Below are 18,715 nucleotides of genomic sequence, written 5' to 3'. Positions count from 1 at the left end.
GAGAATATGCAAACTCTGCACAGAAAGGCCCCAGGCCTTGGAGCCAAACCTGCAACCTTCTTGTTGTGTGGCAACAGCACTAACAAATATGTTTGCTATGCTGCTCCACACTGACTCAGAGCATTAATAGTACTCATTTAGTAATGGTAACAATTATTATATGTACCAGTTAAAAATGTGCCTTATTCATAGTAAGTGCCAAATGACACTTTCCATTTGTTTCATTGATAGGAAATGCTTTAATTGAGTTTACAGACAAGACAAAACAGAAGGAGTGCTTGATGTGTTGCTTTAGCTCTGGTCTCACAGAGACACTTTTTGAGTATGTTGTGTATGAGTCACCTATCTGACAGGCTTCAGTTCTGGTGACTGCAGGGAGTTTCCCCATGGTTCATCTTTGTGGTTGACTTATATAATAGTTTGACATCAAACAAGAACAGTTAGATTCACACGACAGTGTTTTGAGATGTGGGATGCTAACAGACTGAGCTGTTAATGTCATATTGACAAGAGAACTGACGTGCAGAATCATAGTTAAACCTCCACTCTGGCAGGAGGCATTAATGCATCCATTTGTCTTGTTCATATGACCACAATATCTCAGTAACACTCATAACATCCATTTGCCCCAGCATGACAGAGTTTTAATTAGCATAATTAGACCTTGTTGAGTTGCAATACGGATTCATTTGGACCAGTGATACCTTTTATAAAATTCCTACAAATTGAACACAAATTTGGACTAAAAGATGAGGTGATTAGAATTTTTGGTCACAGATTACTGTAATCACACAAAAGCATGTTTTTGGCCATAAGAATCCACATTGTAATTACCACCGGACTGGTTGCCTGGGGCAGCAGTTGTACTTTAAACTAGACAGTCAGTTTATGATACCTGAATATTACACTATCCAAGTGAACCACCTTATTCTCTCCTCAGCACGGTAGTGGAGCAGAGAAACGCCCAGCAACTGTAGATACCTCCAAGAAACCGAAAACACCGAAGAAGAAGAAGCGAAAGGACCCCAATGAGCCAGTGAAACCTGTGTCTGCCTATGCCTTGTTCTTCAGGGACACTCAAGCCAACATCAAGGCCCAGAACCCCAACGCCACCTTTGGGGAGGTCTCAAAGATCGTTGCCTCAATGTGGGATGGCCTGGGAGAGGAACAGAAACAGGTACACCATCCTTTTTACTTTTGTCTGATGGTGAAGTTTAGTTTTAGATGTTTTTTGTAGATCTGTACAATATTTGTGCAGCTGTATCTTCATTAATGTGGTGATGGCTCACAGATTTTCAATGTGATTAGCACATGAGGATTAAACCTGATATCTGTGGATCAGCCATAACATTCTGGCCATTAACACACCTGAGGCAGCAGGTGAACATGATTTGTTGAAGCAGGAAAAAAAGTCAAGTGTGAGAATTCAACAGATTTTTATAAAACTGTTGTCTGTGGATGACTAAGACAAAGCATCTGCAGCACTGCTGCTCTGTAGGATGATCCTGGTCTGCGGGGATCAGGACCTAAAACGACTGATCCACATGGTTCACCGATGGTTGTTGGAAGTGAAGGCTGGACGTATGGTCAGCTCCAACAGAAGATCTGCTGTAGCTCAAACTGCTGCAGAAGTTTGTGCTGGTTCTGATAGAATGGTGTCAGAATGCACAGAGCATCACAGTTTCTTGTGTACGGGCTGTGTAGTTACAGACCTGTCAGGATGTCCATGCTTTCCCCTGTCCACCATCAAAAACTCCTACAATGGGTTCCTCTGACACCATTCAGCTAAGTGTGTGCGTTCACATACACACGCATATACAGCGCATGTCGGGCCTGTGGATGAGTTTGTGTGTGGTAATTAGGGTAATTTGTGGTTATTATCAATAAAAGCAGAGCAAATCACAACTTAAATGAGTTTGTTTCAGTTTGACATTGTTGTCAGTCTGTTAGATTTTTTTAATTATAATCGAAAATTGTATATATATATATATATATATATATATATATGAAATAATAGCCAATAAAATAGCTAGCTGTACCTAATTGAGTAATAGGCTAAATGGTCAGCGGCCGTGCTTGTGGAAAGCCCTGTCAGTATTACTGAGATTATGTGTTTCTGTTTCAGGTGTACAAGAAGAAGACAGAGACAGCTAAAAAGGAGTATCTGAAACAACTGGCTGCCTATAGAGCCAGTCTGGTCTCACAGGTACAACCATAACTTCTGCCAATAACTGAACTGACTGCCGTTAAAGAGCTCAGTCTGCAAACTGTTTTCCTGTTCTGCTCTCTTGTGTTTCCCAGAGTTACAACGACCCTTCTGAAATGAAGATGCCTCACTCGAGTTCCTCAGCTTCATCTTCCTCATCTCCCTCAATGTTTACACCCAAACCTTCAGTTTACCCTGGTCATGCAGGCCAGAATCCATCCTCCACCTCAATGGGCCACCCTCTCCCTCCCCCTCAGCATCCAGGCATGTACATGTCATACCCTCACCCATCCCATCCTTCTCATGCCCCCAGCCCTGGCCTTGTCCCCCACCTGTCTCCTCCTCACCCACAGATCCATCCACAGCTCCAGGCTCTGTCCTCTAGAGGGACCATGCCACGGCCAAGCATTCCCCACCAGGGAGCTCTAACGCTCAGCAGCGTTGTGGGCACATCCACCTCTCCTCTCCACAGCCAGACACACCTGGGAGACCTCCACAGTCCACACCATCAGCACCAGCAGCTTAGTGCACAGTCACTGGGAATGACACACTCCCCTGTCATCACACAGGTCAGTCAAAATGGCCCTTTTTGAACATTTATATTCTACTGTCATTTTAAACGACGCTGAAGTTATAGCATAACGAAAAAGGTGTAAAGTGATCGGGAGCATGTAAACCTGTTTTTAACCTTGGGTGTGCTTCATCAGGACAGATAATGGAAAAACAGCTTGGTGACCAGCATTTGTGTGAACATTTCTGATGTATGTTAAACATTATATTATATTATATGTTATATTAAACATAGACTGAAGAATCATGAAACTACATGAGTAAATGGTGTGGCAAAATGATCAGTTGATCAACTGAGTCCAAAACACTGTAAACCAATTAAATCACGACATTGGCATTTACGTATGAGTTGATTTGATTTGCACAGTATGCTCTGCACACTTTTTTAACATTTTGGAAAGCAAGAATACATACAGCACATCAATCCTGTCAGTTTCTTGATAACTTTATACCCCCTCCATCACAGTATAATTTATATATATCACAAACTGTGGGTAATAACACATGTAGTACATTGAGTGTTTATTCTGCTCACTGCATTGAATGCTCTTGCTAGGCCACTTAATTGTGCTAGTTTACTTTTAGCCATTAACCCACAAACTGCACCTAGCGTAGTAGTGGTTGTTCAAACAGTCAGGAAAGGCTAAATGGTCCTTGTGCTTCAACATAACTTTGTCTCTAACTTTTCCAAAATTTGATGTGTAACTACAGCTGTGCACTTCCCGAAGGAATGACTTTGAACAAGTTAATTAGACCTCTGGAAACATGAAAATGGCTGCAGTTTTCAGCTGATTTGCTAGCTCAATAAACATTTTTCAAATGAGTTTATATTCTCAGACGAGTTTGAGAGGAAAGGAGCACAGGTCAGGCTTCCTCATCTCCACCTTTTCCTCCAAATATGGTTGCTTCTGATTTTAAAAGCCCAAGATGGTCAACAGACAAATTACAAACTGGAGGCTCCAAAATGGCAGCTCACAAACCAATGGCTGACCATTTCCTCCTCCCATTCACATCACTTCAGAGTTATTGAACTCAAAGAATTGTAGCATTTTGGAAACACAGCTCATCCTGTTTTATTTTGAATTCCATATTGAGTTGTTGTCTGGACAAACAAAAACCAAGACCTTTTGAAAAAATTATGACATCAAATGTAATCAAACTAAGTACAACTAAGAACAGCAACGATATGCTCAGGTTTACACCAGCACATGCATGCCCAGTGTCTAATAATGGTCATGGATGTGTGTGTATTCAGATGTATTAATTTGGAAAGACAGAGTTTCCGATAGGGAGCGTGAAAATGTTCATCAAAATTTGTAATTTTTTTGAGACTCGTCTTTATTCTATTGTAGTCACAGTGAAGGAGAAAAAGACATCAAGATCAGGGAGAAAGAGAGGGCATGATGTAGAGCTGAATGCTGTAGAGCCCTATAGTTAAGACAAGGCTGTCATGATGTGTGCTCCACAAAGTGAGCCACGAGGATGCCCTATTACAACTCAAAAATGAAACAGTGAGGATGTATCCTCAGTCAGTTCCAATGTCTCTTTACTGTCTGCTGATAGTTACACAACAGGAGGATGAAGGAGACAAATGCGATGTGTATGGGATTATAAACATGAATTTGTGTTCAGCCCAATGTGTGTGTGTGTAGTGTGACAGTGGAAATGTTTCCCTTAAATAGACGGGGTGGATTGCCGTTGAGTGTCACTTCCCATTTTATCCCCCTTTTCATAGTGCACTTTTAAATCTCACACTGCCATAATCCCTTTTTCTCTGCCCTCCATTTAGCATATTCTTGGCAAATAAAAATGAAAGAGATGACCCAAAAAAGTAAAGGAAAAAAAGAGAGGACACAGCCACAGAGCTTCAAACTTTTTCTCTGAGAGAAAAGTGGGAAATGATGGGGGAAGGGAGAGAGGGGGAGAGAGGGGAGAGAGAGAGATAGACAAAGGAGGCAGATGGGGTCTTTGTGAAGGAGAGAAGGAGAAGAATTTTCAGAACAATGGATGAATAGGTGAGGTAGAAGGGGAGAGGGGGAGGGGAAGAGGGAGAACCCAACCACCTGCTGTCCTCCCCTTTCAGTCACAACACTCAGATTAACTTTCCTTTCAGGCATTCTTTCTCTCTCTCTCTCTACCACACTCAATCCTGCACTTTTTCACTGCACACCCTGCTTTTTCTCGTTATCCATAATGTCAGACATACTCACCTCCTTCTTCCAATCGTCCTCCTCTACCCCTCCTTCCTTCTCTCCTCTTTCTTTTTAATCCTCACTTCTCCTCAGCTCTCCTCCTCCTGCCTGCCAGTTGCTCTGTAATTACCTCCAAACCTGCCACTGTTCTTTTCTTCTTAAATTGGATTCTTGTTTTCATCCATATTCCATTCATCAAAAACCATTTGATGAAGAAACCATCAGCTAGATATGTTTACCACCATTACGATAAGCACTAATTGCATTTAGGCACATGCAATAAATCTGCTGTTTGTGTACGAGATTTCACTTTCACAATCAACGTTTATGATAATAATTTATAATAATAATTCAGAAAAAGGCTCAAATTTTCAAATTCCTAGTCATAGATTTGCAATTGTCAGGATAATCGTTTTAATGTGGTTTCTAAATATGTTTTGTGCTCATGTGACATAACATGACATAATACACAGATGCTAACAGATAACATATTGGTGACCTAGTGTGACAAAGAAACTAACAAACAAGAAAAAAATGTGTTTGGTGAGGTAGAAGTGACATAAAACACAACTGCTTACATATAAACATGAAAAAATGAGGCCATAGTTGAAACTCTTGGAATTACCGTGAACAACTGATATCATCACATCCAAGTAGCATTCAGCCTGGTATAAGTTAGAGCCCTTAATGACAAAAACAGTGCAGTGATTTCAGCTGTATTGGCTCAGATCTGATCACTCATAGAGAAAGAGATAGACAGAATCTCTTCTGTATTGTGTCTTTGAGGCAGAGGTTAATTTCACTCACTTATCTTATAGAAAGGTTCCTGCAACATCTGCTAGTCCCATATTTCATGAATTCTGCACTACAGCTCAACTCCATGAACTCCATGCAGCAACATGTTCCTGCCTACACCCCCCCCCTCCCCTCCAATGCCTGTCTCTCTCTCTCTCTCTCTCTCTCTCTCTCTCTCTCCCACTCCCACTCTCAACCCAACCGGTCGAGGCAGATGGCCGCCCCCCCTGAGCCTGGTTCTGCTCCACTGTTGCCAAGTGCTTGCTCATCGGGGGATCTGTTGGGTTTAGAAATTTAGAAAGAGTTTGGCATAGACTTGCTCTATATGTAAAGTGTAAAGTGTGCAGGTATAACATTAACATACTTCATTGTAGGGTGGCATAGAGCGTAGCGCTGTTGCCCCATAGCAAGAAGATGGTGGGTTTGATTACCGGGCTTAGGGCCTTTCTGTGCCGAGTTTATGCTTATGTAGGTTGCCTCTGGGTACTCCGCTTTCCTCCCGCCGTCCAAAAACACACATGCCCTGATTAATGGTGGCTCTAACTTGCCTGAAGCCGTGAGTGTGAGTGGTTGTTCGTCTCTGTCCTGGAAATGGAAAAGAGGTAGAAGATGGATGAATAAATGAATGAACTTCACTATACAACATTTTTTTCAACAACAAGCTCAGTAACACAATGATTCATACTTTGTGTTGTTTCACCAATGGATGTCCAGGCTGATAAGACCCAATCAAGAAATGACTGGGTGAGATTATTTCACAGTTTCAAAAGGATTCTGTTTTGGCTGTCCAGAGAGCAATATAACGGCTGTAGCTACCCTCCATGACAACACTCATTGATTAGGGAAGTGCAGTTTTGAATGCTCCTGTTTATTGTGTGCTATTGTCATCCTTAATTTTTAATGAATCAAGTAGAAGTTATGCTATTTTCATGTAGACTTCAATACAATCTGACTTTGTTGCCCCCTAATGGTAGTTAGATAGAAAGCAGGTTTAAGGCTGTTTAGCACTGGAATCAAATTACAGGCCAGGGAACAGTCTATGATGAAGAAAATGTAGCAAAAGAGATGAGTCAGTATTGTGGATCAAATCAGTGCCAAATCATAAGAGTTGCATCAAAGCACTTTACATATAAAGCCAGTCGAGACCACTCCCTTTATAAAATGATTTAAAGAGACTAAAACAGATCCCCCGATGAGCAAGCACTCATGACAGTGACAGTGGCAAGGAAAAACTTCCTGTAAGAGGCAGAACCAGGCTCAGGGCGGGCGGCCATCTGCCTCGACTGGTTGGGTTGAGAGAGAGAGAGCTGTAGGATGGATGTAGGCATACTGTTGTACTCACCATCTTACCATCTGACTCAGAAGAACTTCAAATCACACTTTAGTGTCTTTTTGTTCAAATAAATCAGTCAGTGGTTATTTTAGAACGTGTTCGACCAGAGACATGTGAACCTGTCTGAAAACATATTATCTAAACTAAACCTACTAAACGAAGATTGAACCTTTGGCTGTGACCAAATCTACTCTTTCTTAGATTTGCTTTTATCAGATTCTCTGAACTTGAAATCCACCAACCAATTAATTTCACTTTTGCTTGAGCTCCACAAATGTCATATTACTGGTTTTGCCATTCACATGTTGGGAGAGCACACATCTTTCTTGTCTTCTTCTCTCACCATGGTGACAGTTTGCTGACAGGCTCTTTACCTTCCTCCATGTCTTTTATTTTCAGGGCTACCTTTCGTCCCTCCAGTCTGATTACAAGCCAATAGGAAGAGGTATGCTGAATGGGGGAGCAGTGTTGTCATCATCAGTAGACTACCATCATATGGGCAGACACACACCAAATCACAACCCTAACCCTCTGGACTGGAGCACTGATTACCATGGCAATGGGTAGGTATTAGTCTTTGACAGTTCAAGGTATTTAAAGTTTAACATATTATGAACCTCTAATTGTTTACACTTTGTTATTAAAAGGACCTTCTTCGAGAAGTACACAAAGCAACGTTAGTTACACAGAGATAAGTGAAGACTGGACTGTGTACAACAGTCCATTTTAAGTAGTGTACAAAAGGTGTTGTAGAGCAGTGGTGGTCCTTATTGAAAACATTTTTTCCAGGTTCAGCTGGAAAAGTGTGTGATAGCATTTCCAAAAGTTAGTTTCGTACCTAACTACATATCCAGGACTCTAATCAATGTAACCAGATTGCAGATGTGGGTTCTTCGTAGTTCACCAATTAAAGGACATGCAGGTTAATTGAATGAGACTGTTCATCTGGATCTGAAGGACTAGAGCCCTTTGCAGGGTGTATTCCACCCTCAGCCAGTGTCAACTGGGATTGGGATTGGGTGAGGGCAGGGCATCTACACTGTCTAATAAAAACACAAACAAAAGAAATGGAAGAATATGTTAGCTGATATGGAACCAACAAAGGGATGATAACCCAGAAGAAAACCCCCAGCTTTTTTGATATCCAACATGCACAGATATGTGTTCTATTCCGTTTGCTTCATTCAGCTAAAGACAACTGTCTGTTGATAGTTCATTGTCAGATGAGTGCTGCCCCTGAACTGTGTTTGGGCTGACTAGCTGCTGGAGCAAAGTGTTGCCATGCTGTACTTGTCCTCTTCCTCTTTCAACTAGATTAAATTACCCCATGCCCCACACCCTTGTCATTCAACAGTAGATGCTTTCTGATAGTATCGTGCTTGCTAAGCTTTCAGTATTCTCGGCAGGGAAATATTCAGTGTTTATCCATCCTCATCCTAACTTCTTGTATCTCCTGTCATTCTCCAGAGGTGCTCAGAGAGACAAAGCTCTGTATCTGAGCTAATCTCAGGACCAACCTCAACCAAGCCCTTGAACTGCCACACCATGGAAACCTCCAGCCTCATCTTTACACAAACACAGGCCAGCTGAGTCCAACCTCAACCTGAGTAGGACTCAACTGCCCAGTAGACGGCCTAAACCTACACCTACACCTGGGCTGAAGTTCAACCCGCCAACCAAGATCCCAAGCAGCTGAAGGATGAAGCACCCTGCCTGCTCTGAAGGACAACAGGACAGTGTTACAGAAATGTTACAGTCCCGTGCTGTGAGCCACACTGATAAATGTAAATACTCCAAAAGGGATTTGTCCAGTTTCCAAGAAGCTCCAAAATTTCTTAAATTTTTAACTTTTAATTTGTCATTTTGTTAAAATGTTGTCCAGCGTAATTTGCAAATGTGTGCAAAAGTGTAAAGCCTGTAACATAAATGTATGACCTGTCTGTTGGGAAAAAACAGCTTTTATTTTTCGTTGATCTCATAGTTGCTTTATCCTTCTCCAACCAAAGTCAGCTACCCATCACAGCCCCATGAAGGGGTTCATAACCAAACACAATAGGTGGCCACTCTCAAAGTTACACTTGTGATTTGATAGTCTGGACTGGAGTCTTAAAAAAATTACAGGAACCTGACTGTGATAATGACTGAACTCCGTTTGCGTCATTCAGCTAAAGACAAAGTGAAGATAGAGCAGGAATGGCACCTGAAGCTGTTGGTTTGTGTGTCTTTAACCGCACACTAACTGTGTATAATTGTATGTGATTAAAGAACTTTGTTTTCGCAAACTGGAGTTCAGTTCTACAGGATAGAAAATATATTTTAGTCCTTCAAGTAATAAAATGTCAAACAATTCTTTGTTCAAAGATAAAAAAAGAAACAAAAATTCTCCTTTGTGGAACGACAGCTCCTCCTCTGTCCTCATCGGTCTGTTGATGATAATAATAATAATTTGGATCCAAACTGTGTCTGACTGTGTGAAGTGTTAATGAGAGAGCAGTTGATTGGTCTCTTGTCATCTTTGTCTCTCTCTGCTGAGAGACTATTTAAGAAATGATAACTATTGCTGCGTTGGCTATGTTTTCATGTTGTTCTTTTAATCAAATCAAGTTTTTATTTTAGTGTTGATAATGATGATGAGACATATTTCTTGCTCTGTATCTCTTTGTATTACTGTGTTTGTTTTTCTGACAGAGGAAAGGTTTGTGGGCATCAACAACCATGAAGATTTTTTATTTTTAGATTCTAATAATGTGTTTGAGAATAAAGGCAGCGATGCGTTGATATGCAGTCATTACTTGAAAACCTGTCACTTTCATGCTGTTTATTCTGGAACAGTTAGTGACAGCTACTTTAATGAACATGATCATCTACAACACTGCTGTGACTCACTGTGCCTTGTGAGTGTGTTGTGGCCTCTGCATTGATGCAAAGTAGGCAAACTGTAAGAAAGAGATACATTTGAACTTGGGTCATACACAAATCAACCATTATATTATGACCACCTGACTAATATTGTGTGGGTTCCTCTTGCCCTGACAGATGGAGGTCTGGACTCCTCTAGACCTCTGAAGGTGAGCTGTGGGATCTGGTACCAAGACGTTAGCAGCAGATCCTTTAAGACCTGGAAGTTTTGAGGTGGAGCCTCCGTGAATCAGACTTGTTTGTCCAGCACATCCACTGATACTGGGCTGAGACCTGGAAAAATTTGGATCCAAGTCAAAACCTTGAACTGGTTCATCTGGTTCATCTGGTTCATCAGATGATTCCTGAAGCATTACTGCATCTATCCATGTTCAACTGCTTATCTGAAGTCGGGTTCCGGGGGTAACAGTTTTAGTGAGGAGTCCCAGACTTTCTTTTCCCCCGGCAACCTCAGCTAACTCTGACTGGGGGATCCCGACATGCTCCCAGGCCAGTGAGCAGACATAGTCTCTCCACCTGGTCCTGGGTCTGCCCCAAGGAGCATCTCCATAGATGCCCCTGGTGGCATCCTTATCAGATGCCTGAACAACCTCAACTGGCTCCTTTACACACAAAGGAGCAGCAGCGGCTCTACTCCGAGTCTCTCCCAAATGATTGAGATCCTCAGTGTCCCTTAGAGGACACCCCAGCCACCCTGTGGAGAAACCCCATTTCGGCCACTTGTTTCCACAATCTTGTTCTTTCGGTCATGGCCCATCACTCATGACCATAGGTGAGGGTCAGGACGAAGATTGAGAGCTTTTCCTTCTGACTCAGCTCCCTTTTCATGACAACTTTACAGTACGGTACAGGGAATGCAGCAACACACCCGCTTCCCAGTCAGTCTTGCACTCCAGAGTTCCCTCAATTGCTAACAAGACCCCAAGATACTTGAACCCCTTCACTCAGGGCAAGGACTCATTACCCACCAGGAGTTGGCAATCCATTGGTTTCTTCCTGAGAACCATGGCCTCAGATTTAGAGGTGCAGATCCTCAGCCCTGCCCCTTCATACTTAGCTGTGAACTCATCCAGTGAGCACTGTAGATCTAAAGCTAATGGTACCAATAGGACCACATAATCAGCAAAAAGCTACAATGCAATCCTCCAGCTACCGACCTGCAACCCTCTCTCACCACAACTGCACCTGGAAATCCTGTCCATGACTCTAATAACAGAAATGGAGATAAGATACAGCCTTAGCAGAGGCCTGCACCCGCCGGAAACAAGTCCGACTTACTGCCAAGTATCTGCACACAGCTTTTTTTTTTGGGATCCAATGGCCCTCAAATGAGGACTGGGAGATTGTTTTTCCAGGGCGCCTCAAGGATCCCTGCAAGAGTAAAGAGCTGGTCTGGTGTTCCAAAACCAGGATGGCATTTGCATTGCTCTTCTTCAATCTGGGGTTCAACAGTTGGACAGACCATCCTTTCCAGCACCTTAGAAAAGACTTCCAGGGAGGCTGAATAGTGTGTTGCCTCTGTAATTGGCACACAGCCTTTGGCTCCCCTTCTTGAAGAGAGGGGCCATCGCCCCAGTCTGCAACTCCTTCATCACTGCCCCCTCAACACCCAGAGCCTTCAGAATTTCAGTGGGTATTTCATCAACCCCTGGGGCTTTGCCACTGTGGAGTTAACTACCTCAGTGACTTCACCCAGGGAAACTGACAATGATTCCCCATCATCTTCCAGCCCTGTCTCCATTGCAGAGGGTGAATAAGTTGGCTTCAAAAGTTCCCCAAAGTGCTCTTTCTACCATGTTATCACCTCCTCAGTCAACAGTATTCCATGCTTGCTGTTCACAACCTTGGATGGTCTTTATTTCCCCCTCCTGAGGTAACAGACAGACTTCAAGAAATGCTTTGGGACCATCTTTCTCCATGGCCTCACTGAACTGAACACACCCGCTACTTCAGCTCTACCACAGCCATGGCTGCTGCCCTTCAGGCCTCTTGGTAACTCACAATTGCCTCAGGAGTCCCCAGAGACTATATGTCCCTAAATTACTCTTTCTTCAGGTGGACAGCTTCCCTGAGCACTGGTGTGCTCCCCAGTGTATTAGAGGCAGACAATACCATAAGAATTCAGGAAGCCTCTGCAGCTTCCACATCAGAAGCTTTGTACAGCAACCATTCAGGTTTGAAGCCAGGTTTTATTTTGTTTTTTATGCAGGCCTTATTCTGCTGAAAAGGCAAAGATAGAGAGAATGAATACTGGTTCCTTGAAGACAAGGCCCAAACTAAAAAGCTCTTTGTAAGTTATGCTCAACCATTATGCTCACTGGCCTTAATGGCTATAAAACTTTCTGCAAATTGTAGTTTTAGGCCTACAGTATACTTCCAGTTTTGCACTGCCTCTGCTGTGGCTTTGACTCTGACTCTGTGCTGCTGCTGCCCGTTAGCAACTGATAGCAACTGTAGCTGCTAGCTTGCACCAATCCTGGCAAGTCAGGTGATGGTCGACCTTTTTGGATGATATCTAGTTTTGCCTGAAAAGGCAATCTTGAAAAAGGAGCGTCCAAAATATAAGCCACACGGTCTTCTTCTTTACTAGCTCCCGCCATTTCCCTGCTCCCTAAATCGTCTTCTGTCTGTCTTCCCTCTAATCTCTCACTGTTTTAGCGGGCTGCTTGACTTATATATGTTATTCTAGGTATTCTGTTATGTTATGGTCTGTTATGGTCTCGCCCAATGAAATACGATTGGCTAAGACACCTGTCAAACTCAAATTCATGCCCACATTGACTTCGTTCCAGCCACCGAAATCGCTGATTTAACAGCCTACCCAGATACCTTTGGAAGAAAAATTCTGATTGGTCCGTTTCTCGTTCTATTTATATTAACCCATTGTTTCCCAAGAAATATTAGTCCAAGTTTATAACAATTATTACTAGTACTGACTGAATAAAAATCATTGAAAAATGTAATTATATATATAGGACAAAATTCTTTCAATATTTTTTCTTCAGTCTTCGCTGAATACCTTGGTCTCTGCAGACCAGGATAATTCCACAAGGCTGAGTGTTGGGGATGCTTTGACTCATTCATCAACATATGACAGCTCTCACACTAATATCACCTGACTGCTTGATCACTGAAATCTGGCAGAAATAATGATACGCGGATTGTCATCATCCATTTCTTTAGTTTATGACCAAAGACTTTCAATATTAACACAAGAGGGATGACCTGAAGAAGCTCCAGAGGAGGGATTTCTGCAGAGAACCTACTCTCCTCAAACCATGATGTGTGTAACTTGCACTTAATATTTTGGACATTTTGCTGCTCTTTTTTGTCTGATCTCCAGCATTTATTTAATAAATGGAACATTTAACCCTCAGATATAGTCCCTGTACTGCACTGAAGCTATGGTGATGTCCCTCAGCTGCACTGTCACGTTAGATAAAAACTTTGACAAATTAATAAATTTGACTATAAACGTTGATAAAAGCTTCCACTTCCTGTACAGAAAAACATTCATCAGATGTCCAGGCTTCTTAAACACAAGTGAGGCTAGTAACTCAGTATCTGCTGGACAGTGAATGAAAAGCTACTTGCTAACACATTAGACACAGAAACTTAACAGTCATTCTGTCAAACGTGAATGGCAGCTTATTATTGAGATTTCATCTAAACTGTTAAAATCTTTAAATTTAGATTCATATCACACAAAGAGACACTTTACTCACACCTGCTTCCAATATCAGCTCGTTAAAATGTGCAGTTGTATATCTGTCTTTGTTGCTTATAATTAAATGAAGCTGTGTTGTATTGAAACACAATAGTCTGATAGGCATTAACATCTACAAGATTAATAATGAATGCAATATTAGCTGATGTTCATTTCCATTCAAGCCCAGAGTGATCTGGAGGTGAGTGAGAGCTGTAACACACACACACATTCATACACATTCAGCCCACCAGACATTTCTTCTCTTGTCCCCAGCATTTACATTTCACACATACATGTCCCTGGTTACAGTGTGTCCATGCAGACATGACAAGCAGAGGGTGTTGGTGCAGGCTGCCATTTAAAAGATTGATCATTTATTACCTTTGTATTTTTGTCTGTTATTGTTCTCTAACAGGGAAGGGCTTCGTTTATTTTTTTTTGCTATCAGGCTTGTGCTGATTTTCTCCAGCATCACAAAATATATTCATGATGTATTTCTCCTCTTTAAATCCATCTCATCTGTAGCGAGCGATGCTCTGTGGGTCAGCAGGTGCACACTGACCCCTGATGGCAACAGCAGAGAGCTGCATGTTCATCTTATTCTTCTTTTCTTTTCTGCCAATTATTATTATTATTATTATTTATTTTTTTGTTTTTTGTTTTTATGATCAACTAAGAAACACCCTAAAATCCACACTGGAATTAACCTGTGTAAAGAAGCTCAGTGTTCAAAATGACATCAGCTCGAGGACCTAGCCCTCGCCCAGCCTGGGACAGCACCCAAAATCAGGATTATCAAATCAAATCAAATCAAATCAGATTTATTTGTATAGCACATGACTCTGCTGTTGGTCTCTCACCTTCCTCCAGCACGAGGAGAAGATACATACCAATTATACATCTTAAGAAAAAAAAGTATCTGCACAGCAGTAAAGCTTCAGGCTTTGCATGAAGCTTGTGCAATGTGATTGAAATATAGAGCACAACTGCTCAGTGGCTATTCATGACCTGTCAAAAAGGATTTTTATTCCGAAGGACAAACCACATCAAATTTCTGCAGCACAAATAAAAATGAAAAAGGGCAACTTTTAATGGTGTGTACTATCACATTAAAAACATACGAATTGAAGGCACCTGTCTCAGAAACAGTAATCAGAATGAATGCATGGTATTAATCTTTGGAACATGTTCTTTCTTGGTCATTATGAAGTATTGAGTGGAGCTTAATGGGCCATAAAATCAGTTTTATCCATTTACACACAACACCATGTGTGTAAAAATGTGAATAACTAAAGCAGATGTATGCACACAATTGATTTCAACCATCTACTAACTTAGAGCTTGGACTGTGGTTTGAGCTTCTAGCGGATTTTCCTCTCCAGAGCAGTAGGCGGGCGGCTTGAAGTCTTCTCAGGAAGCACCAACTTCAGTTTCCTCCTCAGGGCCCCAACCCCCTCCTCCATCATGTACTCCTGCTGCAGGAGGGAAGGACCTGCAGCAGGAGATGCTCCAGGAGCACCTGTGGAGGACTCAACGTGTGGAGACAAACTAGTGCTAGTGTTGCCTGACAGAGACACATTTACTGCCTTTATGCCTTCTCCAGACCCCTCCACTGCTAGCCCTTCACTTTGAACTACACCCCCACTAAGCGTATTGACTATTGAGTCTTCAGGTACTGATCTGGTCCCTATCTGACTATTATCCACCATGACCCTTGAGTCCACTGCCTGTGAGCTGACCCCGGACAGACCATCTGTACTGATAGCTACCTGAACCTGGTCAGGGATCTGCTCCTTCGTCTCTTGGCCTACAGATTCTGGGGGCAGCTGAAGTCCTTCCCCAGTCTGAAGGCCTGGTCCTCTTATTGATTCATGCTTCAGTTTGGGTGCAAGAGCAGAGCTGCGAGGGAACAACTGGCTCTCAGGGTAGAGCTGAATGGAAAAAGGGTTCATGTCTGGGTTTGCTGTGTGGTTTGGGGCTAAACCTCCATCTTGGGACGTTTGAAGAGGAATGGTCTGTATTGCATTTGCTTGCAAAGGATTGGCATGTACAGTTTTAGCCAGATGAGAGGTAACAGGAGACATAAGGTCAACAACAGTTTGCCCACTCAAACTGTTTACGACTCCAGTGGAGGTCAAGTTGAGCCCACCGCTTCCTGCTTTGGGATGGCTGGAACTAGCTGGTCCAATGGGGAACATTGCCTGAGAGACAGGGGTCGTGGCATTGAGCAGAATACTCCCTCCCTGAAGAGAATGGCTGAGGGCTGAGCCAGCTGTACCTAACAGAGAAAGGCTGGTGTTCTTCTCAGATGCAGAGAAGGACAGTGGTTGTACAGACTGTCCCAGAGCCAGGCCAGCTGTCTTACATAAAGTACCCCCACCCTGTACAGGGGCAGACTGCTCAGCAGTGGGTCTGGAGTCCTCTGAGTGTGTGTTCTCATCCTGGTGAGCAGCTGTGTCATCCTCACAGCTTTGCTCCTTTGTCGATTCTTCCCGCTTGGAGGTTGTTTTGCTTTTTTCTTCTCCTCCACCCTCTTCTTTCTTCTCTTCCTCTGTACTCTTGGTGGAATTCTTCTTACTGCTAACTTTTGTTTTCTTGCCATTTCTTTTCCCTTCCTTCCCTTCTCTTCCTTTTCCATCCTGCTTTTTCTCTTTACCTTTTTTGGATCTGCTTTTGCTCAAGTTGCTCTGCTCATCTGCCGTTTTCGGATGGACTTTGCTTTTTCGTAAAGGACTCAGCATTAGTTTAACTTTTACTGCTCGACCAGACTGAATTTTAGCTTTTTCTTTCTTTTTTCTTCCCTTCTCCTTGTCTCTGGAGCTCATTTCCTTCTCTCCTTTCTTGTCCTCTTGAATATTTCCCTGCTTTAGAGTTCTCAAACACTCAAGGTCAAACTTTACATTTTTTGAATCTCTTCTCCACTCTGAGTTCCTCATCATGTTGTAGTGTCCATTTTGGTGCTGAAAAGGGGAGAAGTCAAACAGAACAGAGTCTGTCATATTGGTGTGGGTCCTCCCTGATCTCATGGTTTGCTCTGGTGGTCTGTAGGTCCTGTGGCAGCTCTTGCAGTGTAAAATCTCATGTCTGCTATTCACAACCTCCACATCAGTCCTGTAGCAGTCCATGTCTCTGCCCCTCTTATCAGCTGACAGGGTCTCTACTGCCCCACCGGATGTTTCTAACTGTGGATGAGGGGAAGAGCTGGCACTTCCAGGAGAAAGAAGTTTGCTGGAAATGTCCATGCTCAGGATTCTGCTCTGAGTCCCAGATTTTCGCCCTTCCTGTGTCATCCTCATTCTCCTCTTCTGTCTTTCCTCCTCAGTCTCTGTTTCTCTGTTTATCCCATTTCGCCATCTCATTGGGGTCTGGCCAGTCCCTCTCTTTCCTTTGGTGCTGCAGTGCAGACACCTGAAATGGTTCCTATCCTCATCTGCTCTGGACCAAAACTGTCCATCATGGTTTTCTAACCTCGAGTTCAACATCATGGTTTTTGTGTCCAGTGGCTTACCACCTAACTCTGAGTGGCGGACATAGTTTAGCATCACTCGGCTCGTTTTCTCTTCCTCCTCTTGCTGTAATTTGTTTTCTTTTACTTTCTTCCTGTGAGACACTCGATAGCAAATCAAAACAACCAGCAGGGTCAAGCCAACGCCACCTGAAACACAGAAAGATTTTCCTTTAAAAATGCATTTAAACCATTTGAATATTTGAATTGTAAGAATCTTGGTAGGTTGAGGACCCTGTCCAAGTGCAAGAGTGTGAAGATGCACGAGGTCTTGACTGAATATAAAACTGTGTTGGGCAGTTGTTGTCATGTGATTTTGAAGCTAAAGCTTCATTCTAATCATTGGGGTGTTTGTTCTTTTTGCAGCTTTTTTATCAAAACTGTGGTTTTTGGTAATGTGCGTGTTGGCCAACTGGTCCATGGATGTGTCTGTGTGATTCCTATGTCTTGCACAGAGTCCTCTTTGCAGTGCTTCGAGAAGCGTTGAAATGTTAAGTGTTAAAGTGTAATTTGGCTCTATCAGCGTTACTCCAATCATTTTGCTTGATGGTTAAGTTTAAGAAAAAAAATAGCAAAGACTGATCAGTGGGTGTTTCACATGAAGTTCTCGCTGTTCTGCAATAATTAATGAAACATCTAATTCCCTCCATTAGACATAATGTTACATTTTGATGGGAAACACAAGATAATAATTTCGAACAGGGATGAATATAAATAATGGCAGCACACATTGTTATCAGTGATGTTTGGATGTTGGTTACTTGGTTATGGTAACTTCTTATGAGTCATAGATTGCATATTAATAAATTATATTCTAAAAGTGGCCTGTGACTACATTAAGATGCTGTAAATATATTTCATTAAGTAAATAAGAGGTGAATCATAGCCCAATAAAAAAACTATGATGTCTTAATTTACCATTAAGACTTTATCATCCAAACGATCTCTACTAACGGTTCACAGATGAACTTACACCTGTTATTACATTGTCTCTGTGTTGTGTGTCCTCCTCACCAATGAAGCAGGTGACTGCAGTGATGGAGAGATCCCGAGCATATGGCTGTGACATCTGTTCTGTTAGTAGGTCCAGCATCTGCTGTCACTATCTGATGAACATTACAGAGCCTGCAGGCAGAGAGGGATAGATGTCAAGGTGACAGGTTTGTCTAGTTCTGACCCGTAAACTCCTTTTCCCTTAAAACTATAAAACACATTTTCAAATTTAAAAGGTTGAACACTTTTAATGTGTCTTGCATTAAGCAAAATGATTTTTTATTTTTCGCACTATAAGGCGCACTTAAAATCCTTACATTTTCTCCAAAATTGGCAGTGCGTCTTATGCATGAATCCTTGTTGTGCTTACTGACCTCGAACCAACTTGATGTGGTACACTGCGCTCACAAATCTGTCAGAATGTTTTAGTGCTCCACTTGATAGATTGTGGGAGCATTCAGCTGACACAGGGACGTTGTGTTAACGTTGGTCC

The 18,715-nt window shown here is 42.4% G+C and overlaps 1 protein-coding gene across 1 annotated transcript in view; it reads left to right on the top strand.

Moving 5' to 3' along the window:
- Positions 1–9,874, top strand: part of tox (thymocyte selection-associated high mobility group box) — a 40,993-nt gene extending 31,119 nt beyond the window's left edge. Inside the window, exons 6-10 of the mRNA XM_029525137.1 lie at positions 941–1,177; positions 2,126–2,206; positions 2,302–2,775; positions 7,496–7,659; positions 8,564–9,874. Coding sequence (XP_029380997.1) covers positions 941–1,177; positions 2,126–2,206; positions 2,302–2,775; positions 7,496–7,659; positions 8,564–8,600 — 993 coding nt within the window. The 3' untranslated portion in view covers positions 8,601–9,874. The remainder of the gene's footprint in view (positions 1–940; positions 1,178–2,125; positions 2,207–2,301; positions 2,776–7,495; positions 7,660–8,563) is intronic.
- The last annotated feature ends 8,841 nt before the right edge of the window (positions 9,875–18,715 follow it).

This window comes from Echeneis naucrates, chromosome 17, assembly GCF_900963305.1.
Source record: "Echeneis naucrates chromosome 17, fEcheNa1.1, whole genome shotgun sequence".
In the NCBI taxonomy this organism is placed as follows: Eukaryota; Metazoa; Chordata; class Actinopteri; order Carangiformes; family Echeneidae; genus Echeneis; species Echeneis naucrates.
This window is presented reverse-complemented; position numbering and strand designations above follow the sequence as displayed.